The sequence below is a fragment of the Notolepis coatsorum genome (assembly GCF_963971535.1).
Source record: "Notolepis coatsorum genome assembly, chromosome: 3".
NCBI classification, from domain to species: Eukaryota; Metazoa; Chordata; class Actinopteri; order Aulopiformes; family Paralepididae; genus Notolepis; species Notolepis coatsorum.
The window spans coordinates 56,482,700-56,509,889 of record NC_140167.1 but is presented as its reverse complement, the minus strand read 5'-3'; the positions used below and the strand labels follow the sequence as shown (position 1 = coordinate 56,509,889).

The 27,190-nt window shown below is 44.1% G+C and overlaps 1 protein-coding gene across 1 annotated transcript; it reads right to left on the bottom strand.

The window, feature by feature from the left end:
* Positions 1-6,154: 6,154 nt before the first annotated feature.
* Positions 6,155-26,343, bottom strand: lbh (LBH regulator of WNT signaling pathway). Its single transcript, XM_084311657.1, has 3 exons — positions 26,145-26,343; positions 17,066-17,168; positions 6,155-7,851 (listed from the first exon to the last, which is right to left on the bottom strand). The coding sequence occupies exons 1-3, from the start codon at positions 26,171-26,173 to the stop codon at positions 7,648-7,650; spliced, it is 336 nt and encodes a 111-aa protein (XP_084167783.1). The 5' UTR covers positions 26,174-26,343; the 3' UTR covers positions 6,155-7,647.
* Positions 26,344-27,190: the final 847 nt, after the last annotated feature.

The following is a 27,190-nucleotide window of genomic DNA, read 5'->3' as shown; positions in this document are numbered from 1 at the left end:
GAGTCCGTTAATAGCACTTTAACAAGGCTTAGTTGAAAAAAGGAACATTTGAAAACTCATTGAGCTTGTTGTTTTTAGACATTCTTCCCACTTTTGACCTCTTCTGCTTTTTGGCAGCAGAGAGTGAGAGGGGAGGAGAGCGGGGGTCTGTTGGGGTTCAAAGACGGGACATGGATGATTTAATTCTAAAGTCTTTCTTCCCTCTCACCCCTCTCGTTCCTCTCTACATCTCCACATCTCTGTCCGTCTTACACACCTCAGAACGTACGATTCCACCCCTCCGGTCCTTTTGCTCTGTCCCCAGTAAATCACATCACCCCCATTTGTCTCTCGTCTGTCCTTTCATTCTCTTTCTCTCTCCCTCTGTCTCTTTTTCCTCCGGTTTTTCCACCCTGGTCTCTAGGCAATAAGGATTAGGAGGGGTGGTGGTGGGGGGGCATAAGCCATCTATTTTTATCTCCTACGTCCTATGGAAGAGCAGCAGTCCGTGGCTTTAGCACATTAACACACAAAAGTACAGACGTAAGTGGACCCCAATAGACTCGCATTGATCAAAGCCTTAAAAGCTCGGGGACAAGATGGCAATGTACCCTCACATCTAAATAGAGGATGAGTCCCAGGGATGAGTCCCAAGGAGTCATCTGTCCAAGTATGTGTTGTGGTCGTGGGTGTCCGGCACTCGCATTATGTCTCACAAGGCCCCCCCTTGAAGTGTGCGCACGGAGAGATGTTTGGCAGAGTAATATTGACAGCGCTTGACTTTGATTGATTGTGAAATCGTTGCGGCTTTGTTTTGAATAGCAATCACCGCGTCATCCTCGCCTCTCGTCCTCACGGCGGGCGTATTGACTGAGGCCGCGGGATTTTCAGCTGTCGGACGTGTGTTCGGGGGTAGAGGACAGGCGACAATGAAAACAAACGGCCACTCTCTGTCTTCACAAGGCCTTGATAGCTTTTTCCATCAGTCAATTAAATTGACCTATCTCAAAAGTTTTGCCAGAGGGAATCAACAGTTGCGATTGGAGGATCAGGAAACAAGCGCCAGGGTTTGAGATAGGTCCATTTCGAACCAGGACTAATGGCGTTCTGTGCATTTCATTCGTATATTATCTCACCTATCTCTCACGGCCCCTGCCTAGTGAGTCACCAACATCTTTCCATGTGAAACATGATCGATAAACCTGTTCCTCCAACGAAGGCACTACTTTGCTATGTTGCTTTATCACCTATGAATCTCCTCCACATCCCTCTATCGTTCCTCATACTCCTCCACTCCTTCATCCTCCTCCCTCATCCTGTATCTTCTCCTGCGCCCCTCTTGCGTATATATCTTCTGTATGATCCCTCGTTGGCAGTGCCAGATATGTGTCTGCTCCCTGTGTCCAGTCTCTCCAGACAGGTTAAAAATAACCAGCAGAGGTTTCGCTTCGTGTCCCGAGAGCTCTACGTTCTTCTCACACTTGAGGAACCATGGGAAAAGAATCTTTCCCTTACGCACGTAGCACTCATAATAACCTAATAACACACAGGGTTATACACAAAATGTCCAGGTGCATGCACCGATTTGCATGCTACAAGCGCGGACGCACACACACACACGCACGCACGCATGCACGCACGCACGCACGCACGCACACACACACACACACACACACACACACACACGCACACACACACACACACCAATGCAGTGAAATAATTAGCCTACTCAGCAGCATACTGTTGCAACACACAAATAGCAATGTTATAAGAACAGAGGCACTAGCCCCACAATGTCACGTTAACGTTCATTACATAACCCCTTCTGTGGGAATGCAGAGTATGTTTCTGCAGTCCAGTATGGGAAGCTTGTTTGCTGAAACAACACAGCAGGACGAAGGTCTGGGAGAGGGAGAAATAGAAAGAACATGAGAACATTGAAAGAGAAAGAAAATAAGTGTAGGACGAGAAGGAGTGGAAAAAGAGCCTGTAAGATAATGGTATTTTTTCTTTTTTTCTTTTGATCTGAGATGCCAGATTTGAGTGAGAAGCTGTGTGTTTGTTTAGGCCTGTACACAGGGACTGTACCTGACATGTGTTTGTTTAGGCCTGTACACAGGGACTGTACCTGACATGTGTTTGTTTTGTCCTGTACACAGGGACTGTACCTGACATGTGTTTGTTTTGTCCTGTACACAGGGACTGTACCTGACATGTGTTTGTTTAGGCCTGTACACAGGGACTGTACCTGACATGTGTTTGTTTAGGCCTGTACACAGGGACTGTACCTGACATGTGTTTGTTTAGGCCTGTACACAGGGACTGTACCTGACATGTGTTTGTTTAGGCCTGTACACAGGGACTGTACCTGACATGTGTTTGTTTAGGCCTGTACACAGGGACTGTACCTGACATGTTTGTTTAGGCCTGTACACAGGGACTGTACCTGGTGTGTGTTTGTATAGAGAAGAGAAATGGAGACAATGTTAGTATGGACGATAATTGTTGACAGTAAAGTGACCATGTTGGTATTTGGACTATATACAGTGTTGGTGTGGACTGTAGTTGGACCATAGTTAACGATACAGACAGTGTTGGTGTGGACTGTAGTTGGACCATAGTTGACGATACAGACAGTGTTGGTGTGGACTGTAGTTGGACCATAGCTGAGGACACAGAGTGTTGGTGTGGACTGTAGTTGGACCATAGTTGACGATACAGACAGTGTTGGTGTGGACTGTAGTTGGACCATAGTTGACGATACAGACAGTGTTGGTGTGGACTGTAGTTGGACCATAGCTGAGGACACAGAGTGTTGGTGTGGACTGTAGTGGACTATAGTTAACGATACAGACAGTGTTGGTGTGGACTGTAGTTGGACTATAGTTAACGATACAGACAGTGTTGGTGTGGACTGTAGTTGGACCATAGCTGAGGACACAGAGTGTTGGTGTGGACTGTAGTGGACTATAGTTAACGATACAGACAGTGTTGGTGTGGACTGTAGTTGGACTATAGTTAACGATACAGACAGTGTTGGTGTGGACTGTAGTTGGACTATAGTTAACGACACAGTGTTGGTGTGGACTGTAGTTGGACAATAGTTAACGATACAGACAGTGTTGGTGTGGACTGTAGTTGGACCATAGTTAACGATACAGACAGTGTTGGTGTGGACTGTAGTTGGACTATAGTTAACGATACAGACAGTGTTGGTGTGGACTGTAGTTGGACTATAGTTAATGATACAGACAGTGTTGGTGTGGACTGTAGTTGGACCATAGTTAACTATACAGACAGTGTTGGTGTGGACTGTAGTTGGACTATAGTTAATGATACAGACAGTGTTGGTGTGGACTGTAGTTGGACTATAGTTAACGATACAGACAGTGTTGGTGTGGACTGTAGTTGGACCATAGCTGAGTGAGGACACAGACCATGTTGGTGTGGAGTGGACTGTAGTTGGGCCATAGTTGAGGACACAGACAGTGTTGCTATGGACTGTAGCTGGAGCATATAGTTGAAAACAGAGGCAGCTTTGGCCTGGACTATAGTTGGGAGTCAGAGAGAAGTTAGGGGCTGGAGGGTCAGACTCTGCTGACATACTGGGATCAGTGACAGGATTGTTTCCATTGGAAAGAATTCCAAGAATGAGCTAGAAGAGCTATCAGTGACTTCGCTCAAAGGACCCTGACAACAGTTTTAATACATGGCCAGCCACACACACTCATGCTCTTAAACACACATTTAAACATGTGCCGTAGCACACGCCAACAATGGTGTGTGAGACACAATCCGTCCCTCGATGTCACAGAGGTGCCGTCATCTTATCACCTGCCAAATAAAGGCTGTCGCCTCTGCTCCCCAGCATGGGAGCTAATAAGCAGATTTACAGTAGAAAGCAGTGACATTCATGCAAGAGAGGCAACAGAGAAACAAAAACAAACAGGTTGCAACTAAGTGTAGTGAAGTGAAGTGAATTCAAACAGAGGTTCATGGAGCAAGATTAGATCAATAGACTGAGATCTCCTGGACCTTTTGGAACATTTGGACTGTCCTCAGGGGATAGTATGAATTATAATATGAGTACCAAATTTTTTAAACATAAATACAAGCAGAGCAGTGATAAACGAGCTCCATTTTGACCTGCTAGACCCATCGTGTGTTTTCTGTCCTCTGCGTCGATGCTTCGGTGCTTTGACAATGTGCCAGAGGTGACGAGACGAGGCAAGACGTGAGTACCGACTCCCTGAACCTGACCTCGCTCTCTGCAGTCCCACGGCCCTCAACCATTATCAGCCAGCATGTATTAATAACTTTTTATGCTCCGTTTTTTCCAGGAAGTAGGAAGTAGGATAGAATGTCAACTCATTGTTCTGTTTCCAGGAAGTGGCCATACAATTTGTTGTGTATCCCCTAGCCAATCAAAGAGGCCCTTGGCCCCTAAAGGCCTTCCCACAGTAACTTTGATTCACACAGTTCCTGGTACAAGGCTAATCAAACATGACCAACATTGATCTAAAGCCCCTCCCTCTTTTCTTGATCCTCCAATCGCAGCTGTTGCTTCCCTCGAAAAACATGTCAAAGAATCAGATGAAGAACCATGTCAGCTTTAGTTTTAAGTTTTCAGAGCAACTATGTTTTCAAACTTTATTATCTAAAGATGGTAAGTTACGAGTGTTGTGTTCACTTATAGTTAAAGGCAGTTGAGGTTGAGTAGTTTCTTGTGATGTATCATTCACACTCCCAAGTGATTTAGATTAACTTCACAACTGCAACTACATGGGCTGTCAAAATATATTTCAACAGACTTATATGGTTCTTCAGCTCAAAAGGTTCAGTTACATAGCAGCAAATCACCGGAGAAGTTTCCACTGTAACTGTGCCCAGAAGCCACTGTGTTTGTTCCTGTATAGGCTATGTCTCCCATCTCCCAGTTGGTGCATTTCTACCTAACTTGGTCTTGTATCATTGGGAGTGCTCATGGTAGACTAGGTTACCATCAAGGAGGGTAAATGGAGATGTCACTACCATCCTATTGCATTATATTCGGTGAAAAAAAGGATTATAATAGGGCATTCGGTCGCTCCTCTTGTGAAGTCGGAAATCTACTTGTTTACCACGAGCAAGTTCCCCTTGAACGGCTGACCCAAGTGGTAAATACCAGTGGTTTACAAGTTTAAAGCTAGCTAGTATTTACCATTTGGTCCCATGGTATGTTTCTAACCTTACAGGTTGATGTGGACCGACTGAATGCGCCATGCACAGTTAAAACTGAGAACCCTGCCCCCCTGCCCCCCCCCAGGTGGCTTACTAGTGATTTGGTCTCCCAATACAATTGCCTTGGTTACAATCAGCTTTCTGCAAATTAAATCCAAACTCGATACAGTACATTTGCTACAGCCATTGCTGTCACAAACGCTTTCCAACAACAGGAACAAGATCTTTTAGGTGCCTTTAGATTCTGAGGGGGGGGGGGGGGGATCATAGACAGGAAGAAACATGTGGTCTCGGTTATATACACACAGAGATCCTGTGCGAGAGATGCTTGCAGAGCAGGAAATGACACCACCGCTCTTGGCTCTCAAACCGCTGCAGGTGAAGCAGGGGGGCCAAATAGCCTTTTTATTTTCACAAAAAAAAAGCAGAGCGGAGTGAAGGTATTTTTCAATGATGCAACCGAACGGATTACCCTATCAAAAAGCCTCTTTTACCTCCTTGTGTCCCGCAGAACACGGTCGAGTCATGCGTGCAGCAGAAACAGAGCCAAGACATTTGGATAGCAAATTGAAACGTTTATTTACAACCTCTGCGTTTGTCACAGAGAAAAGTGATCTAAGAAATGAAAAAAAAATTGTGGCGAATCTCCCTGAGCTTTAAACCAAAAAAGAAAGCAAAAATAAAAAGGTGGGATTTATAGGTGACAGACAGCAGAGAGAGAAGAGATGTTCTGTACACAGCCCTAATGCCATTCAGAGGCGTAATTACAAAGAACAGACACGGTACAGACAGGTTCCTACGATATCTTGGAGACCAGATTACATGTACACAAGAGTTCTGACCTTCCCCCCCCAAGAATTACTTTTGTTCCAAGGGGACTATAAACGAGTGTCAAATGAAAGCTTTAACATCCACAGTCCCCCCCCCCCCCCCCCCCCCCCCCCCCCTTATTGCATACAGGCAAACCACCAATACACCATTTTAGGAAACAATTTCATGAACTGCACCCAAATGACCTTTTGACAAATACATTTTACAGACGAAAAAGGAAGCAACATATTATCCAGTTCGCCACAGTTATCTTACGTTACAACCATTGTACGAGAGACTCGCCCAAGTCCCATTCCAAGTCTACAATAATAATGAAGACAATATGGTGTCGCCTATAGCATTGTTGTTGGACACACGGATCCCACCTTGTGTAGGTATTATTATCCCATGACCTGAACTCTATCGGATCAAACAATATGGCTGTTTTCAAAAGAACAGGAAGACTAGGTAGGGGGGGGCAATCAAGTGGTCAGCTCTGGTGTATTAATTATGCTTTTTAACAATAAAGTAAACCAAAGTAATGATACGAAAAATCCAACCACTACAAGGCCTCAGGTATCGGTTCTGTGGGGGAAACATTTATTTACCTTCATTGGGTCTTTACATCCTTTTATGGCTAATTTGTTTTATGTCTAGCGTCGACTTTCTCACTTCCCCTTTCCAACAACAATCAACCCACATTATATTTGTTGCCATTTTTACAAACTCTATACCGTACTTCAAAAAAGGCTTCAGGGGCCATGCGCGTCATGGTCACAACCAGCCTTTGCTCGTGTTCATAATGCATTCAATCACAGAAGGACTATCGGTATTATATTTTCTCCTTCATTTTCTCTTACTTCAGTGTAAAAAACCTTTTGAGGGTCTCATTATGTAAAAGTCTGATGTAAACCAAGAATATATGCATAAAGAACCCTTTACACTTTTGTCACAATGCACCATAACCAACAACGGCACAGAAAAACAAAAAAAAAACATATTTACACAAACACCCACTTTTCACCCACAAAATCTGTAGACCGCGATATCCATCAGTCATTAACGTATCTATCCATAAACTGAACACTGGTATGGACAATCTACCATAGGCAATAATGATCCCCCTCGGGTACCACAGCCGTTAACGTGTACAAGTATCAAAAGTCTCTGGGGTCATGATGCCAGCCATTTGGAGAAAGGAGCTGGAGCAGTGGTTACCCCCGCTTCAGTACAAGACCTGTCCATGGAGCGCTGAGCTTCCACCACCCAGCAGCACATCCGATTCAGGGCAGACGCACACAGAGAGGGTGGTAGGCATGGTAGACAACGAAAATGGTGTTTAATGCGCTGTGTGTCATTTCAAAGTCTGACCGGGTGGGTGCGAGGTCCAGAAGAGGGGAAAGTGTTCCGTGTTTGTGTGGTACTGAATGTGTGTGTGCGTGTGTCTGCGTATTGCTTCTCTTGAACGGCGGTCGCTTTGCTTTTTGCTGGCAAGAGGAAGAGAGATGGCATCACTTGACCTAGTGTGCCTTCTCTCTTCCTCGGCCTGCCAGTTAAGTCTGTTGGAGCGCCGAGGTGCAGCACAGCTGGGGGGCGGATGGAGAGAGAGAAGGGAAGGGGGTACTGCAAATCAGCCTCTTAATGTTGGGAATTCTGCACTGGCTGTCCATTTGGGACGTTCCCATTACTCTGCTGCTGCTCTTCCTCACAGACCAGGAACTCCTCCGGGGGCCAGCGAAGCTCCCCACTCTCCACCTCCCCCTCCGTGGGCTCCACCACAATGGACGGCAGACGGTCCTTCAGCTTACAGCAACGCTCGAAGTCTGAGGGGTCAGGGAATATCTGCAAGGGGAACAAGAGAAGAAGGACAGAGGGGGCGTTGTTGAGTCTCCCGAGGCTACTTTCCTCACACACTTAAAAATGCTGCGTCATGCAGTGAAAGGCTCGGGGCTGCTTACAAAGTTATTCAACACCGCGTGACCTACTGGTGAGAATACAGTAAGTTGGTGACACAAAGGAAATAAAAAACATTGTTTTGAAGGAAGTACGACCTGCTACTGTAAGGTATAAAACCAGGAACAAGGTACCTGGGGGGGGGGGGGGGATATGAATGAATAAATGTATCGTCTTCATGAAGGGATGGACAAGAAAAGGCTTTATATTCATGCAGAGATCGTTTGATGAAAAGGAAAGCGGCTCAGGTAAGGGACATTAGCATAGGTTATGGATATGCGAGGGCAGCCAGGCCAAGAGTTTGCTTACAAACACACTGCCTGACACACTCACAATGTTTGGATCTAAACTGAAGGGCATGAGAGTTACTCTGACAAGAGGAATTACATGCATTCTCTGTCCTGGCGAGATTGGACTCGCCTCTTGTTCTCAGGATCCAGAGAAGTGACCCAGGGGGAAAAGCCTGCCACTCCTGGTCCAAGAACAGCATTTTTTGCTGTTTGGATAAAGTGGAAGAATATTTTTAGACCTGCATATTTCACTGGGAGACACATTGGAAGGGAAAGCGATGTCGCTGTCTGGGCAACGAGCCGAGTGGAAAGAAAACATGAGGCTCAGAAAGAATGAGATGGGGAACAGAGAGAGAGGGCCCAGCTGTGTCCAAGTCTCCATGAATACCAGAAGCTGGGGACGAGGACAAGACAAAAGTGTTCTAAAAAAAGAACCCTTGTATGATGTTGGGTTTGTCTGTGTTAAGGTAGGCAGGTTTTGCATCCCCTGAATGCAACAGTGTGTATGAGTGTTTTAAGAAATGCCATCCGGTGCACGTGTGGTTGCATGCCAAATATAGATTGTGTCGATAATGTATATAAGCATGCGAGAATGTGACAAATACAATTACGTATGCGTGTTGAGTGCGTTCGTCTCTGCATATGCACAGGGGTCGGGCTTAGTATGCACCTTCCCTTGCCCGCCTGGATAATACTCAGTGTGTCAGCACCGGGGGGAGTTGGGCAGGGAGTGACCTTGCCATGGGACCCCTGGCGAACACATGTCGCCACCCGCTTCACTTCCAGCGGGCAGGAAACGGCGACACATCACCAGCGGGGCCCGATGTCTCGCTATTTTGGGTTCTTGTGGGGTGGAGGGGGAGAAAGGAGGGAACAGGCTGTATTATATTAGGTCTGAATCACGACGGTGCCAACTGTCACAGCAAGTTCAGGCTGCTGCAGAGGGAAAACATCCACTACTCCGACCAACCTACGACCCGCTCTACAGCGATGGCTTCGCAACAATTCTCTGGTGTGTGGGTCTCACGCCTACTGCAACAGTACAGCGGCGCAGGTGGCGCTTGGGGCCTTGGGCGGAGGCGGACACACAATTTGGATCCAAATTACAAGTAGGAGGAGGAAATGACTTTGGCACTCGAGTCGTCCCATTCATACGTCCCAAGGACTGGCAGGGACCTTGGGCAAACAGCCGAGGTAAAGCGATAGATGGGATGTGGGACATTGGCCCTAACCCTAACCCTCCCATTATCTCCTCCTCCATCCATTACCGCCTTATCCTCCTCTCAAGACAAGACTCCAAGCTGGGGTGTGAATTGTTATGAGGGGAAGCCCACCTTTTCCTATGAGTCAGTGTACATGGGTCAATGACGCGACGCCTATTTTTTCTGTCCCACTGAATTTCTTACCTTAAAAAAAAACATTAAAATTCATAAAAAGATTACATGTATCTCTAATACCTTCCCCATATACAGACCCACTCCAACTCCTCAAAACATTTGAGTTATTGGTAATTTTTCTGCTATCTGAAGTGTCAAATGTCCATGTGGGGCGACCGTCCAGCATCGACTTCTATTTGGACAACCGGCTTAAAATCACTTTAAATCTATTTAAATATTTCCCTTGCCCTATTTGGCATAATTTCAAACATGTTTTGCATTCATTGACAAAATTATGAAGCATTTGCACATATACTTCCATCATAATATACAAACGAATGTTGTCCGCATATGTTAATTTTATGAAATATCATCTGGGGCGACCATCAAGAAAACACAATTGTGGGACTTTTATTTTGAAACCACCTCAAGGACAGGATGTTGCATCAGCCAGTCACATGTGAGGGACCCAGAGAAACAACTAGCAGGTTAGTAAGTCTCTTTCATATTGGCAAATAAATCTCTTTTTTAACTGCTGTAATGTAGTTGCCACTTTTGGATGTCTTGTGGGACGACCGCCCCAAAACTGTGAATAATACGTTTTATCTTAAAATCTATATTTTGATGATGAATTTGATAGTGACATGTGGTAAGAGCTAGCTAGTTTGGTTTCTGTAGCTAATGGTTAGCCTGTAATATTTGACTGACCTTAAAAACATCATCTGGGCGACCGAGTATCATGTGGGGCGACCACTGCAGAGTGTTTTAGATGATAGATATATGTCCTGTATTTGTAATTTCTGTATATTTATATTTTATTCATGATTTATATACATAAAGTTCTTTGTTTTAGCATAACTCTTTGTATACTTTAACATATATTTTTCAACATTTCTGTAATTTTTCATTCCTATTTAGGAATTAACGTTTCTTTTTTAGTATTGTACAATCTTACGAGATTTTTTTTTAAACGGTATAGCATGACATTCCATTTAGGTAATTGTACATGCATTAGTCATGTTTAACTAGTTTAACCTATTTTCTAGATGGCACAAACAAGCAAACAGAAGACTGCTCACTACAGACACCGGGTCAATGCAGACCCTACAGCAAGAGCCGACTATCTTTCCAGGAAAAGAGAAGGTTAAAAAAAACTATAGGTAGGTAACATGCAGTATATTTTTCTCTGGTGTATTTCAAACTGTCATGTTAGTAGGATTAGGAATGACCTTTTCTGTAATATCTTGAACTTAAGTTTGTATGTAATTTAGCCCACCAGAATCTGTATCACATTATACACCATTGTTTCAGCTACCAGAGAAGAAAACAGGGCAAGATTCCATATGTGAAGTCAGATGAGCTATCAAAGAGGGAGAAGGCTGCATCCAGAGGTTACAGGGAGAAGGAAAAAGATGGAAAAGGCGATGCTGGACCTGACACCACCATCCATGGAGAACACTCCACCACTTCTGGCTGGTGTAGAAGTAGAGAAGAGCAGCAGGGCAAGCTGTGGTGGATCCCTTACCTCTAAATGAGGATTTGAATCACTAACATTTACTTTGATTCTACAGTAGGTTTAACATCCCTTGAAACCATAGGTTATATACCCAGCTCATGATTAACAGTGACATATTTCAACAATAAATGTTCAGTGGATTGCACTGTGCAACATCTCCATTTTAATCTGATCAAAGTTTGTTTCGTGTTTGATATATCTTTGGGGAATGTTGACTGTAGGAGCCAAAGCTATATTGTATTGTATGAATGTTTATATGTTTATTTTTATAACCTTACATTGACACGGCATTAGGAATATTGATTGGATTTAGATAAAGTCATTGAACCGTCTTATTTGTCATAATAGAACACATGAATGATGTCACAGTATGATGTCATGACTGTACGTTCTAGAACATTTGTGATGTAACAGTATGATGTCATGATCGAAAGTTCTGTAACATTTGTGATGTCACAGTATGATGTCATGATCGAACGTTCTGGAACATTCGTGATGTCACCGTATGATGTCATAACCGAACATTAATAATTTAACTAAATGTAAAAAATATCAGCGTTTTGTTTTTTGGTGTGCTTCTTATTCTAGGTGTTCAGGTTGCCTGATTTGTTAAAACATGCACATGTACCTCAATTTGAAATGCCTGCAGTTTACCATGAGAAAATATAAAAGGAACTAGGGATGGCACCAATCCGATACTCAGTATCGGTATTGGTCCGATACTGGCCAAATTCACAGGATTGGAGATCCGATACAGGCCGTAAAGCATGCCATCACGTGAACAGTAGTAGCGTGACAACAACGTTAGCATTAGCTAAACGTAAGTCAACTTGTTAGCAGCGCGCCGCAATCATGTCAGCTGTGTGGAGTTATTTTAAGCTCAAAGAAGAGAAAGGCAAAACAGCCTGTGGTGTTATGCTAATGTGTGTGCATTAATACGACACAGAGTACAGGCCACCGTACTGGGGTCACAGACAGGTACACAGGGCAGAGTAGACTAAGAGCGGATAATAACGGACCTGTATGGTGGAGCTAACAGAATGAAGACACGCACAAACAAATAGAGGACTCGCATGTATACTTGTGGAATAACACGACACAGCCAAGTGTAATATCTGCGACGCAAGTATTTCTAGGGGTGGCAGCAACACTGGAAACTTCAACACCACACAACACTTGCAGATTAATCATGGAAAGGAGTATGCCGAGTTCATATGTGCAACGAATGCCAAGAGGAAAAGTTTTGTCGCAGCAGCTAACATAGCTGGAAACCATTCAGAAGCGAGAGAAACTCCCTGCATACAGTAACAAAGCAAAGCTGAAGAAAACCGAGAAAATAACCACATTTATTGTGCTGGACGACCAGCCCCTTTCTTTTGTTGAAAATGTAGGTTTCCGACGCTTAGCCTCACTTCATGTTGCCAAACCGTCATTATCTCTGACACGGCTATCTCAAATAAGTACAATGTTGCGTTTCTTTTTCAAATGTAGCCAAGAGTAAATACCCTAACCCTATCAAAACAGCAGTCAAAGTGTATATTTTCAGCACTAGACACGAGGACAGGAAGCCGTCATGAAATCGCTGTAGTCTTATTAACGTATTAACTAAATAATTTGAACAAAATAAAAAGCAGCAGCACTATTGCATAACTGAGTCATGTGTGGTATGTATTTCTTCCTTTAGGAGTTTGATGTTTTATAGATGGCTAGGTTAAACACAGGTTTGTTTTTTAAGGGATTATCCTATCGGTATTGGCAGATACTCAAGGCTGTGATATCAGTATCGGACATGAATAAGTGGTATCGTGCCATCCCTAAAAAGAACTGATACAACTGTGTTGTAGTTGTTTAGCGTTGATTTCATCCATGCAACTATGTTGGTGGTTATTGACTATATAGAACTGTGTTGGTGTTTAATTTTTATTCCATACATACAACTCTGTTTACCTTTTATTATTGACTTAAATTGTTAATCCCTGTCCAATGTGCCTACAATCACAAAAGTGATGCTACTTAACCCACCTTCTCGCTCTCATACATTGACAAAACCAATGATGATATGAGGACATGAAAATGGACATTTGTGAAATGTTCAAGTTCCTGAAGCATGTAATGTGTATTGCACTTTAACTTTTTTAATGTTTAATGTTAACATTTGTGATATTTGAATGTTCCTGACGAAGCTTGTAACCTACTGTGCCAAATGATGTTGGGAGTCGGTGTTGTATTTGTACAACACTGTGTACTTCGGCACACACCTCACATATCGGCATGTAACTCGAGAACCGCTGAACGGATTGTGTCACCTGAAATGGCTATCGACAGGCAACAAATAGGGCTTTAATTCGATATATATTGTATTAAAATATATGCGCACCCGAGCCGGTAGAGGTCGCCAAAGTGCAGGTGGGAAAATCTTCCACATGTGGGCCCTCGCATGTTAACATGTTTTACTTTTGTGATATTTGAATGAATTGAAGAATATTTTTGTTGACCACTTGAAAAGATTGTAATAAAAACATTCAGTTTTCTTTTGTCTGAACTGCATTGTGTAACATTTTAAATAGACTTTTAACTACTCTCATCATTTGGGGCGACCATTTGTCATGCGGGGTAACCAATGATTGTCAATAACTGTACTAAATTCAAAATAGAATATCCATCAGTTTTGGCTCAAATATTAATCACTGGTATACTATGCTTAAGTGGATACTATCTGTACACATTTTAAATCAGTTTTATGGGTTTTAGAGCATATATGGGTATTGTAACTGCTATACGAGGGAGACACTGCCATTATAGAATAAACTTGTGAAATCATAGTTTACAAAAAAATAAAGGGCACACAAGCCTGTCTTTCTTAAGATGTATATTTAATTACTGATGCCTGTTAAAATATTAGTAATGTTAAGGAAATATATAAATTTTGAGATCAATTACGGTCGCCCCAAATGACTTTTATTAAGGCCATGTCCTATTAATTCAACTTTAAAAACACTAAAATCTCTTAATTTGGGATTTTTGCATAAAATGCATGTATACACTACATTCCAACCGTTTGAAAAATTGCCAAATATATCCTTATTTTTTGTATTTAAAAATTGGCCTATTGAAAAGTCTTATCCGTCAATGACTCACATCCTCCCAGAGACAACTTCCTCATAGAGCATGGCATGGGGCGGCGACAGTGAGGGTGTCCACATGTAGGCCTATTCCATGTTCACGTCAATCACGATGGTTCAAGTGAAGGATTTATACAACCCAACAACAAATAGTGGTGCCATGGTACTACTTAAATTGGAACAATAATGCAACTCTATTATTAAGTTTGTTTCCAAGATGGGGGGGGGAGGGGGTATAGAAACAATGCAACCTGTCAAAGCCTCCTGATGGCTTGGTTCTGATCTACACCTGCGTGAGTCTTATTTTTGTTGACTGGTTACAGTAAACAGCATTACTGGTACATCCTTTCACACGCAGAGAGTTGGACGACGTTCCACTGTTAAACATATCTGACCAAACTAGAAGTAAATTAACCGGCGCTACCTTTACTATTTTTTGTCTCTTTTATAAATACAAACCGAAAATAGAGTTAACAACGTTTAATTGAATTTCACAGGATGTGTGCAGACTTGTTTATTCACCATGTCTACGGAAACAACGATGAACGCAGCCATAAAAGGTTATGGTTTCCTTACGCAGAATATACATAGGCCTATAGTCCCGTTTACCTTTCGGATAACTACACCACTGCATAACTCATGTTTTGGTTATTTGTGATACTCTTTAATGCATCCAATTCAACATTCGCCGCATTTTCTTTCAAACTAATTTGATCGCAGATGTCCCGATTTGTTACCAATTTCTGGGCAGAGAAGTATTTGAGGCTGTGACATACAGGCTCCAGGACAGGTCTGCGTAGGAGTGTGAGATTTCAAGTAATTTATTCAACAGTCATTTCACCAGTGCTGCACTCCAGAAAAGGCCCAACATTCTGCATTTTCCCCAAGAAAACACTTATATAAAAAAGGTCCATAGTACTCATTATGTAGTTACATTTAGACCAGCAGCTAAAAAAAAAAACGTCCGACAGTGTGCAATAACCGCTAACCCAATTACGAGAGACCAAAGATATCTAGATGGAACTACATATCCACGTACAAAAGAATTACTGTACTCAAAAAAAAAAAAAAAAACGACTTGCTTACATAATGAGCTTAAATAATACAGCTCATTAGGGCTTATACTAAAAACAAACCAGCCTGACCCAAAGTCCTGGTGGGTAATTACTAGGTTAAGTGCTGTGCTGGAACCAAATCCACTTCTAATCCATCCTAGCCACTCCCCCTCTAGGAAGATATGTTGTAGCTCATAGTCACTATTCTGTAATGGCTGGCTGTTTAGATGCAAAGAACCTCATACTCGCCCTCTTCCCCCCCCCCCCCCCCCCGTTTTTTTAGGAGCAAAAAACCTCATACACACTTTCTCCCTCTCTAGAAAGACATGCCCTATACAGTCACTATTCTCTAATGGCTGGCTGTTTTTAGATTGAAAGCACCTCATAGATACACCCTGTCCGTCGTCTTGTCACTCACTGACATAGCACTTCACTTGTGTTCAGAAAATCTGCCCTCATACTTGGCATTCAGCACGAGGGCATTCATGCCGACACGCTATGCCATTGCCACGGTCTGCGCGTCCCACCGTCCCATTGTCCCAACCTGCCATGTTCCGATTTGCCACGGTTAAGATTCTAAATGCGCACGCCGTCCACCATCACTCATAGAAACGTAGCCTCCCTCCGCTAGCCCTTGCTGACATCAGTCCCAATAAATAATTAATGGATGGAAAGTAACGTGAAAAGCTAAACCACACAGGGTGCTGGGATGGAGAATTGAGACGGAAGCTATGATTCACTGGTGTGCATGCATTAGGGCTTGTCCACAAATAAAATAAATAGGCTAGTCCACTTGTAGTCGTAGGATTTTTGTGCACATACGATTGTGTACAGGGTGAGATCTCCTTTACATCTTGTGCTTAAAACATGCATAATTTTATAAAAACATAAACAAAGACTAATCACTCGAGACCAAAATGACCAATTAATCAATTGACCCATCTCAAGCCCTTCTCTTTTATTGACCCTCAATCACAACTGTCGAAAGGATCAAGAAAAGAGGGCGGGTTTGAGATTGACAGGTCAATTGAGAAGGAGGCAGCCATTGTGTTTATATCCCTGTGCTCAGTTTGCAGCTGGTGACGCAAAACATGCAGGTGCAGCGTATGTCGAGTTCTAGAACCATCTAGCCAGACTGTTCATTCGTTGTGTGCATGCATGCGTGAATGTGTGTGCGTGTCCTTCAACAGTCCTTCAAAATACTCCCGATATCAGTTTTGTCAATGAAGATCAGAAAGAGGTGCTTATATCCTTGATAGTTTGCCCATTCTACCTGCATATGGAACAAGCCTCCTTGGACAAACTGCGACCAAGTATCAGCCTTTGGCAGCACCCATCACTCAGGCCTTGGATAACTGTAGGCTAATGATCTTGATATTTCACAGCCACAGATATGTTCATACATTTCTTGTTAGTGGCTTGAAGACTGCAGGCGTATCAAGGAAAAGAGCTAAACAACTAGCAAGATTGTGTTCAGTCTCTCTGCTGCTAATGAGTGGCGTGTGGCAGTGTTCATGCTTTCTGGATCCTTGATATCCTTCAAATAACGTTGAGCTTCTGAAATATATTAATCTTATGAATGTACAATTTACTTAGCCTATTCAAATAAAGCATTTAAAAAGGAACACTGCAACATTATGGGAAATATGCTTATAGTCTCCAGAGTCAGACAGACTATTTCCCATAATGTTGCAGTGTTCCTTTAAAGTGTGTGTGCATGCGTCAGTGTGTCCGTCCATCCTACCTGGAAGGAGAGTCTGTCCTTGCTGGGGCTGAGCCTCATGTCCTCCATGGGGGCAGTGCTGATCATCACCTCAGTCATGTCTTGGCTGGGTACAAACACTGGACTAGAGAGAGACCGAGAGAGACCAGGGATTACAGTCAACCAATGACAAAAGGTAGACCATGTAAAAACGCTCCACATGGTAAACTATTGGGGAGACAAAGCATGAACAGGCAGTACATTCTGAACTGACTTCACAACAAGGTGAACAGTATGAACACTGCAATAGGCTGCGAGTCACATCCACCCACAGAAAAACCTCCCAGTTCCACACTTGATGCCACATTAAAACACTGGTGTCACGGTGGTGACAATTCTTCAGGTAGATGACGGTCAAAGGTGTCATTATGCAAAAATGAGTCTCTGACTACTTCTGAATTTCAAGGTTTTATTACAACTTAAGTTCAGTTCACAGAAATGTGAAGTCCCATTTGACTTCAGGCCTGTCCTAAGCTATACTCACACCTTGATGTCAGATTTCTACAGCAGACAGGAACCAGTCAGTAGCAGGGCAGGGAGCACACAGAGCTTAGTTTTCCCCCTCTGCTTCAAGCTTATATATATATATATATATATATATTAGCATGAAGCCCCTCCCTAATCACAAAATGATTGTCTTAATCAAGAGTCCTTCCTGCTTCCTACTGTCCACTCAAAATACTAATCCTATCTCCCGTTACCTTCTAAGGCTTTGGTCAGGAGGTCTTTTCAGGCCTCTGAAGAAAAGCAGCTGACTTCTCAGCTGACCAGCTGCACCCCATTGTCCACTCAACATGTAATCATCACAACTGGGCCTCGTCTCCAAGAGGACGCCTGACACTGTAATAACTCTAAACATTCTATCAAAGCAGTGTTAGCCGTCAACTGACATTTTCCATCAATGTATTAGCTTATAATTCCTTATGGACAGATTAAAATATACCACATCACTTTTCTCATAAAAGGCACTCCACACTGGTGCCACAGGGTGAAGAGGCAGCTCTCCCGCAGGAGGTTACACTCTGGTACATGGAGAAACTGCAGAGAAAGTGATGTTATTTTTTTCACTTTCGAAAATGTGATTTGTGGGCTTTTCTTATTTAGTATTTATTTATTCATTCATCAATCCTTTATTTAGGCAGGACAATATCCTTCCTTCCAGGGAGTCCTGGTCAAGAGACGCCAGCATAAGCAGTTTCACATGAAAAAGAGTAAAGGAAGAAGGGCATATAGGCCATACCAGCGATAACAGTCCACCTCAAGCCAAGGATATGGAAAACAGCACCACGTTTCCTTCAGGGCAGTTTGTAAAAATACATCTCTAAAAACATCTTCAAATACACCGCCTACACCAATGTTAAATACACAGAACATAATGAGATACTAAATGTCAAACTAATGAGAATGCCAAATGGTGGTCCAACAAATGAGAAAGCATACCAAATGATGGTCAAACTAATGAGAAGGCATACCAAACAATGGTCAAACTAATGAGAAGGCATGCCAAACGAGGGCCCAAACAGTGTAAATTCTTATAGTGAGAATGGCATAGGACCCACATATCAAAAACCTTGGCTTTGCGACAGTTTGCCTCTCGCATGCAGAGCTGCATGATTTTGTTTCGTTATGACCACAAACACGATGAGCTACATCTATTGCACTGCAAAACCACAGCACGGGTTTACATGTGGTAGAGCCATCTCTAAATACAGGACGATGTGCTCTTTGCACTAGCTATGGTGGGGACATGGAACATAGTCATTATGAAAGTTAGCCACAGGCGACAGGCATGCACCGCTGTTGGAACCCGATGCACTCGGCTCACACCAGAAGCACAGCCAAATCTTTCATTTTAGATGAAAGCAACAAAGAAGTTGTTTTATCTTTGTTTGGATTGCACCGTACGGCGTGCTATGGTACAGTCAAAAAAAAGAAAAGAAAGAAAGACAGACTCGAAGAGCAGGTCTCTTCAGCTGACATAGGCGCCGTCTCGAGACGAGACGCAGAGCGGGTTTCTTCTCATGCGCTCTATTTAAAGCATGGTGCTTGGTGGTGTAGTGGGCAGTGAGAGAGAGAGAGACCTGTGGTCAGTGGAGAGAGAGAGACCTGTGGTCAGTGGAGAGAGAGACCTGTGGGCAGTGGAGAGAGAGAGACCTGTGGGCAGTGGAGAGAGAGAGAGAGAGATACCTGTGGGCAGTGGAGAGAGAGAGAGAGATACCTGTGGGCAGTGGAGAGAGAGAGACCTGTGGGCAGTGGAGAGAGAGAGAGACCTGTGGGCAGTGGAGAGAGAGAGACCTGTGGGCAGTGGAGAGAGCGAGAGACCTGTGGGCAGTGGAGAGAGAGAGAGACCTGTGGGCAGTAGAGAGAGAGACCTGTAGGCAGTGGAGAGAGCGAGAGACCTGTGGGCAGTGGAGAGAGAGACCTGTAGGCAGTGGAGAGAGAGAGACCTGTGGGCAGTGGAGAGAGAGACCTGTAGGCAGTGGAGAGAGCGAGAGACCTGTAGGCAGTGGAGAGAGCGAGAGACCTGTGGGCAGTGGAGAGAGATACCTGTAGGCAGTGGAGAGAGAGAGACATGTGGGCAGTGGAGAGAGAGAGACCTGTGGGCAGTGGAGAGAGAGAGAGAGAGAGACCTGTGGGCAGTGGAGAGAGAGAGACATGTGGGCAGTGGAGAGAGAGACCTGTAGGCAGTGGAGAGAGAGAGACCTGTGGGCAGTGGAGAGAGAGAGAGAGAGACCTGTGGGCAGTGGAGAGAGAGAGACATGTGGGCAGTGGAGAGAGAGAGACCTGTGGGCAGTGGAGAGAGAGAGAGAGAGAGACCTGTGGGCAGTGGAGAGAGAGAGAGACCTGTGGGCAGTGGAGAGAGAGAGAGACCTGTGGGCAGTGGAGAGAGAGAGAGACCTGTGGGCAGTGGAGAGAGAGAGACATGTGGGCAGTGGAGAGAGAGAGACATGTGGGCAGTGGAGAGAGAGAGACATGTGGGCAGTGGAGAGAGAGAGAGAGACATGTGGGCAGTGGAGAGAGAGAGAGAGACTTTTGGGCAGAAAGGGTCACCAGCCACAAAGCGACCAACTAGGACAGAAAACATGACACTCATTCCGTTCCGATTCAAACTATGAGACTTGCTTTCCGAAGGGGGGGGGGGGGGGGGGGGGGTCTATTAACATACTTCGAGTCTCTCTAAAAAATTTGTTTATATCCTTTGAGACAACGGAATGTTGCGTAGTTCGCCATTTCAGAACACTTGTAGTGAGGAATAATGGTTTGGACAGGAACCCATGGCCGTGATTATATAAAGGATTTTCTACATGTTACTCAAGTCATTTTCACTTTATCACAAGTCTCATTCATCTAACAAACCCAACTCTTCTTTTTTAAACAAGAGGTATATTTATTTGATACTGGAGAAGAAAAGAAAGTTCAAAAACCCTGTGTTCAGTGTTTTATAAGACCACCAACATTATATAAAATTCCAGTATGGAGGGAAAACCAGGTTAATTAAACCTGCGTCACCTTCAGTTTGTGAACAGTCTGCCATCAGGCTGAGAAATGTATGACTGCCATTCACCAAGTCCTTCTACAGACCATCCTAAATAATATGCACGCTCTCAATTTCTACTTTTAAGTAATTTCTTAAAAATGATGTGATACTAGGGCGGTTAGGTGGTCGAGCGGAGATTGCGTTCGTCACCAGCCCCGGAGCTGTGAGCTTGGTTCGCCTGTTCGAATCCAGCTCACAGCTCCGGGGTTGTCACCAGCTTGGCTGGCCGTCTGCACCGATACAATTGGCTGTATCAGAGGGTGGGAGAAGCTGGCGGGGTGGGTCCGGGTCGTTGTAAACAGCGACTCCTACAGTTCGGTCGGGGCGCCTGCTAAGCGCGGATTGGACGTGAGGGGGATAGTGTGGTCCTCCCACACGCTACGCCCTCTCAATGAGAATCCGCGCTGCCAGGTGAAAAGAAGCGGTGATTGGCTGGACGTGTGTCGGAGGAAGCACGTGGTAGCCTCCACTCTCCCAAATGATCTGACTGTGGGGGGTAAAGCGCAGCGACCAGGAAGGGACTGGGAATTGGCATACGACTAACATTGGGATGGGAGAAAATCGGAGGAAAATGGAGGGGGGAAAAGACCAAAAAAAAATAAAAAATATATGATGCGATACTATATCCACTTGGGATGAAGGCTTTGGTGTACACCAAATAAGAAAAAAAATTAAGCATTTAATTTTTTTTTTTTTAAAGAATTAAAACAACATTTCAATCTATCTCAAATTCAAGACAGAAAAACCAACACCAGTGGCTAAATCATTATTCTATGGTTCTGTGGAGATTAAACACCAGATTAAATGTTTAAATTATTTTCAATCCAATAAGCCCCCAGGCTGTACATTTTTCTGACAAGTCAGTTCTTCTCTAGAACATTTTGAATTAATACGATCACAGTGATGCTGTGACCCTGAGGTGTACATTATCTGGGGGGAGACACTTAATCCTAATGTATTAGTATATTCCATCTCCTCAATTTGAAATAGAACAAATAGAATAAAGCAAAAGCAGGGCCGGCCCGAGCCTTTATGCAGATTATTTTTCTCTTCATGTCTCAAGCCAGCCCCGAGTGGAATTATCCCGAGGAGCTCATCGAGTGACATCAAATCAATACTCACATTAGCACATCACTACACCCTGAAGCAGTGGGCAACTGCCGTTTTATCAATCAATGTTTCCATTCCTGAATTTACATGAACCCCTCGTCACCTACATACTGAGGCGTTGTTAAGGGCAGATGGTCACATTTACAGATGGGCAAAAGGTTTCCAGTTTTCCACCTGGAACATCGACCCCACTAGTCCCGACGACTTGGCTCGAGCAGAAGACAATAGCTGGATATCTAAAAATAACAAGTGGGCTTGAAGGATATGCAAAGTTACCATGGAAAAAGTTAAGTCACGTCAGCTGGGGACCTGATCTTCCTGAGCTAATTTCATCCTCGAGGGTGTGGGGGTTAGTCAGACAGAGGAGGGTTAGTCAGACAGAGGAGGGTTAGTCAGACAGAGGAGGGTTAGTCAGACAGAGGAGGGTTAGTCAGACAGAGGAGGGTTAGTCAGACAGAGGAGGGTTAGTCAGACAGAGGAGGGTTAGTCAGACAGAAGGACAGACGGAGGAGGGTTAGTCAGACAGAGGAGGGTTAGTCAGACTGAGGAGGGTTAGTCAGACGGAGGGACAGACGGAGCGGTACAGACTGCAACGAGAGGATGAACTCGGCAGTGACGGCGTGTAGAGACCTGAGTGAAGGAGAGGAGGGAGAGAAGAAAGATAAACACTCAGGCCTTGCCAGTCATATTTCTGCTCGTGGATCGTATAAACATCCTGTTCGGCTAAGAATAACAGAAGATCGGCCTAATAAAACATAAAGGGGTACAATGAGAAGTTAGTGGGGGGGGGGGGGGGGGGGGGGGGTGAACATACGCGTAACGTAAATGCTCGTAGAGGGGGGGGGGGGGGGGGGGGGGGGGGTGAACATACACAACATGCATACCAGTCAGGTCCATTACTGCCATAAGTGTCAAAGCAAGGGTGAACAATGTGTCCCCTTTACTCAAAGTGGAATATTTAGCGGCCTGGAGAGGACACATTAAGTGTTCTGTAATCAACAGAGCCGTAAATGTGACATAAGAAGATCAGTATGGACCACAGCTAGGGGGAACATTTGATGGCAGAAAGCCAAGAACACCCGGCATTTTACCATTGTAAATGTGTAGTCTTCCCCACACCGAATACCATACAGTAACGTAGCCCAGACAAAGAATGGCTCGCCTATAATAGACCTAGAAGTTACAAGATGCATAATCCTAAAGCCAACGCCGGTAGGACTTGATGGCTCTCGGGGTTCAAAGCAAGTTGACCCAAGTTCCGTATACGTCGACAGCTTTCCAGCCAACCTCTTTAACCTTCTGATTAACAGATCAATGCATGCCAAATCAGGCAGACTTCCTCATGCCAGCACAAGCCAGGATGGCTGGCATCGGCACAAGACGCACACGCTGTTGGTTAGTGCAGCAGGCTCACCGGGGGTGACATGCCTTTAAAAGCCACAGTCAAAAGAGGAAGTCTAGTGACATTCGCCGGATCTTTGTTGCCAAGAATATTTCAGATTCTTTAATGTCACGTAAATTCTTTTTTTACAGCATGCAAGAGTGATATTCTTTAGTCTTGGTTCCTCAACCATGCAGCCAGCAACATCAACAAAATAAGATAAAATATAAAGAATAGGATTAAAGTTGTCACAATTACCAACATACCGATACCAGCCCAAGTATCACGATACCGGTTCTAAAACAATACCACGGCAAAAGCCTAAAATATCAAGAAAAGTAATGTAATATAATATATACAATAATTGTTTATTAATAAAATAGAAAATACTGCATGAGGCCTTATTTTCTAAAAGTATCGATACTAATAAAATGGAATATTGGACCGTTTAACGGATAGGTATCACAATACTTTAGTATCGGTGTATCGTGCAACCGTAAATAGGATAAAATAAATACAAGCACACAAAACAAGCAATAGCAGTACTGTAAAGTAGCAGCAAGAGACAAGCTCCATGGAAGCCCCGTGTACTTTATGTCGGCCAAAAAGCTTTGCTCCCCATGTGCGACGTGACGACTTCACCAACCCTGTGGTTTAATGGGACAGACGACATCACCAATTAATGCGATGGACATCGCAGCCAATTGACGGGATTTGTTCCATTGGTTTAGTCTCCGGGTCGAGTGGAAAAATCCCCTCGGCTCTTAATCACAGCTGACCCAGTGACCCCCCTGGAAGCCACTGTGCTCAGTCCATCCTGACGGCCATTCTAAAAACACCCACATCCTCTAGGTTCTTATACAGGTCTCTTTTATACTCCACGTCCTACTCTGCGTGGAGTGTAGCCGCAAATTGTGGAGGATAATGGGATTTTGATGTAAAGACGAATCTCAAGTCACACAAGTATCGGAATCCTTTTTTAGGCTGTGGTGGTATTATATGTATTAAGTGCAATGGGTAGACCCTGGTAGGTAAAGAACCCGCTGGCCCCGCAGGGTTGGCCCATGGGCCCGTCTGCGTGTCCTGTACCGGTGCTGCCGACATGAACCCAAGTGATCTCTGCCTGCAATCTGACCCACTGCACACGATGGGATATTATGTCCTGCATTATTAACATTGTCTCTCCCCCCCCCCCCCCCCCCGTCTTACAACCCCCGGTTCCCGCTATGCACATCATAAATCTCTGCCTGTGTGGTGACGAGATGCCGGCGCTGACATTCCGTGCCGACCACTGTGCTGCAACGCGACTGTAGGGGTGTGTAGGTCGGGTTGTGTGTGTGTGTTTGAGATAGAGCCCCCCCCCCCCCTGGCAAGTGCTGCAACGAATGTGCCATATCCATGTGCTGAAGGTACATAATCTGCCCTGTGTACCTACAGACCCAAGATCAGACTTTTACTCCAATCCTCATTCATGAAGTAGTAAGTGACATTTCCTTTGATCCCATTGTTGGGCAAGCATCACTGTGCTAATGAAGCTGCCCTACGGGTCTCAGGCTATAGATACGAATGGAATAAGGCAGCATAAATCTAGATGTTTATGTCCTCAGTAAGGATGTCACCATGCCTTATTTCAATGAGAACCTGCTTCAGTGTGGTGCGATTTGAAAAGATGTCTTCCTGTTTACATGCGTGTACATACTGCTACTGTAGCCAACGTTAACAATTGGAGTTTTTTTTTTTACAATGTTTCCCTCCAGGAATTCTAGAATATACACAGGTTTCAATGACCAGCAGCCTTCGCTGCATCATCTTTAGAATGTCGAGTTGTTCTAATGACACATATTTGATGTACACTTCAAAAAGGGGGTTAAAGCTAAGACAATAGCGACTTGGAGAAAGTATGTTCAAGCTAAGACAATAGTGACTTGGAGAAAGTATGTTCATCTCTAATGACTTCTAAGTGACTTACGCCTCAAAATACAGTGCAGTAGTCCTGTGGGAATAAATCTATTTTTTTTACGACAATAGAAACAGGCTTTCCCACATACTGCAGCACAGAGAAGAGGTGCTATAGACACAGCTACTGAAAGCAGAGGCAAGAGAGAGAGCAGAGTGTGGTTACAGTAAAGAGGTCGGGTGTAAACTTCCTGGTAGAGACAGCCAGAGATCTGCGGAGGTTTAAAACAGAGGCAAAACAATGTTTCAAAGCAGCTTGAACAGCCTCCCTGCACACAAGTCATTCTAAACAGCATCACAGTGCATCACATTCTCTGTGATAATACGCATATAAGGCCCATCATCCACCTACAGCCTCAAGGCAATCAAGGTGTCATGATGAGGGGGAGAATTACCCCCCCCCCCCCCCCCCCCCCCCCCTCCCTCTCCATGGCATGGACAGTCTTGCTGCACCTGCATGCCGTGCGTCACCAGCAAACAAGAGCTGCTGCATCACAAAAAGGCCACTGGATGTGCAACGCGGTTGGCCGCTTGACTCATAGTTCACAATTCTGCACAAGCTGCTGGGAACGACTAATTAAGCCTGTATGCTGCATGGTTAAAAAACAGTCCTTTTACAAAAAGGGTCAAAGTGCATCTCAAACTGGAGCTGGAACATCGTAGTTATAATGACCAGACATATCCTGCTGAATTTAAATGTTGAGGAACATTAACTAAAGGGCTAAAAGTGAAAAGTGATTTGACACCCGCCTATTTGAAAAGACTGTATAGGGTTGTTTCCATTTGGTTTGTGGTGTGACCTTTATTTCATATGCAAATCCCCTACAGGAAAATTAAGGGGGAAACTGAGTGTATTAAGAACAACAAAGGAGTCTTTCATCACCTGTCATGCAACACTGTTTTATTAGTAAAATACACTCTTTTGACAGGTGGGCTATGGTATTCTAAATTGACAGGTGCATTCATTCAGGCGCATTATAAGCCACTTTCCATTCCCGAAACAGCCGCACAAAGCAAGCAAACAATTGCTCACGTAAACTAAATAATAGGCTATAGTCAAAAGTGTGAATACTTACCAGTAGATTTGTGGTGAGTACACAGACATGAATTCACACCTGCTATCGATTCTGGTGATCAATGAATCTTTCAGAGACAGCCTTCTCTTTCGCCTCCAACAAGGAACCACACTTCCTTGCTAATCGAAAGTGACAGTGTGTGAAAAGATTGATAAAACAGCGAACAAATGCAGCGTTCACTTTATATGAAACAGTTCAATAATGTTTGTCCTTCTGATCAGCAGTGCGCTTGCATGGAGTATTTATAGAAGAGGCGTGGACTTCTGTCGCCAGAGACACGCCCCCTCCACACGGGCAGGAATTCTTCAATGGCAGCGCTATTGTGACTGCCGGCCAATCAGAGGACAGGTGCCACTTACCGCCCGATGACGGCAGCAAGGGATGAAGCGTTTCATTGGAAATGGAGAAGATACTGCATGATGCTATTGATTTATAGTCACCAAGGCAACAACATTATAGCCTTGTCTCCTCTTGAAGGAGAAAATAGAAAATTAAAACCGTCCTAATCTGTCAGCCATTTGGCTACTGTTTATCGAAAATGAGAGGGGGGGGGGGGGGCGATTCATTCACAAATAGATATCAAGGGCAAATTAGTGTCTGCATAATTTAGATGAATGAGAGGACATTCACATTGGTATTAAATAAATACGATTTAGGAGCAATTAGTTTGACTTATGCCATCATAAAACCAAAGGCCTACATCTTAAATGAGTTTCCATTTGCCTATTATTTCTCACATGAGCTGCCAAAATCTAAAAATTCTAATATAGGGCTGGGTTACATTCTCAAGGCCTCTTCAAGGTTTTACAAGTGAATCTTGGAAAACATTTGTCAGTCGTCTAGATTTACACACCTTACCTTATAAATACACAGCTGTTGTTTAGTATTTGCCTCAACACGCACTGACCAAAAAAAACATCCAACACTGAGGAAGCAGGTGGTGATAACTTGCTGGTTTTAATACACCCACTGAAGTGTCTACCGCCACCTTGTGGCTAAACTAGAATGAGTTATGTACACATGTATTTTGTGTAGATTCTCATCCT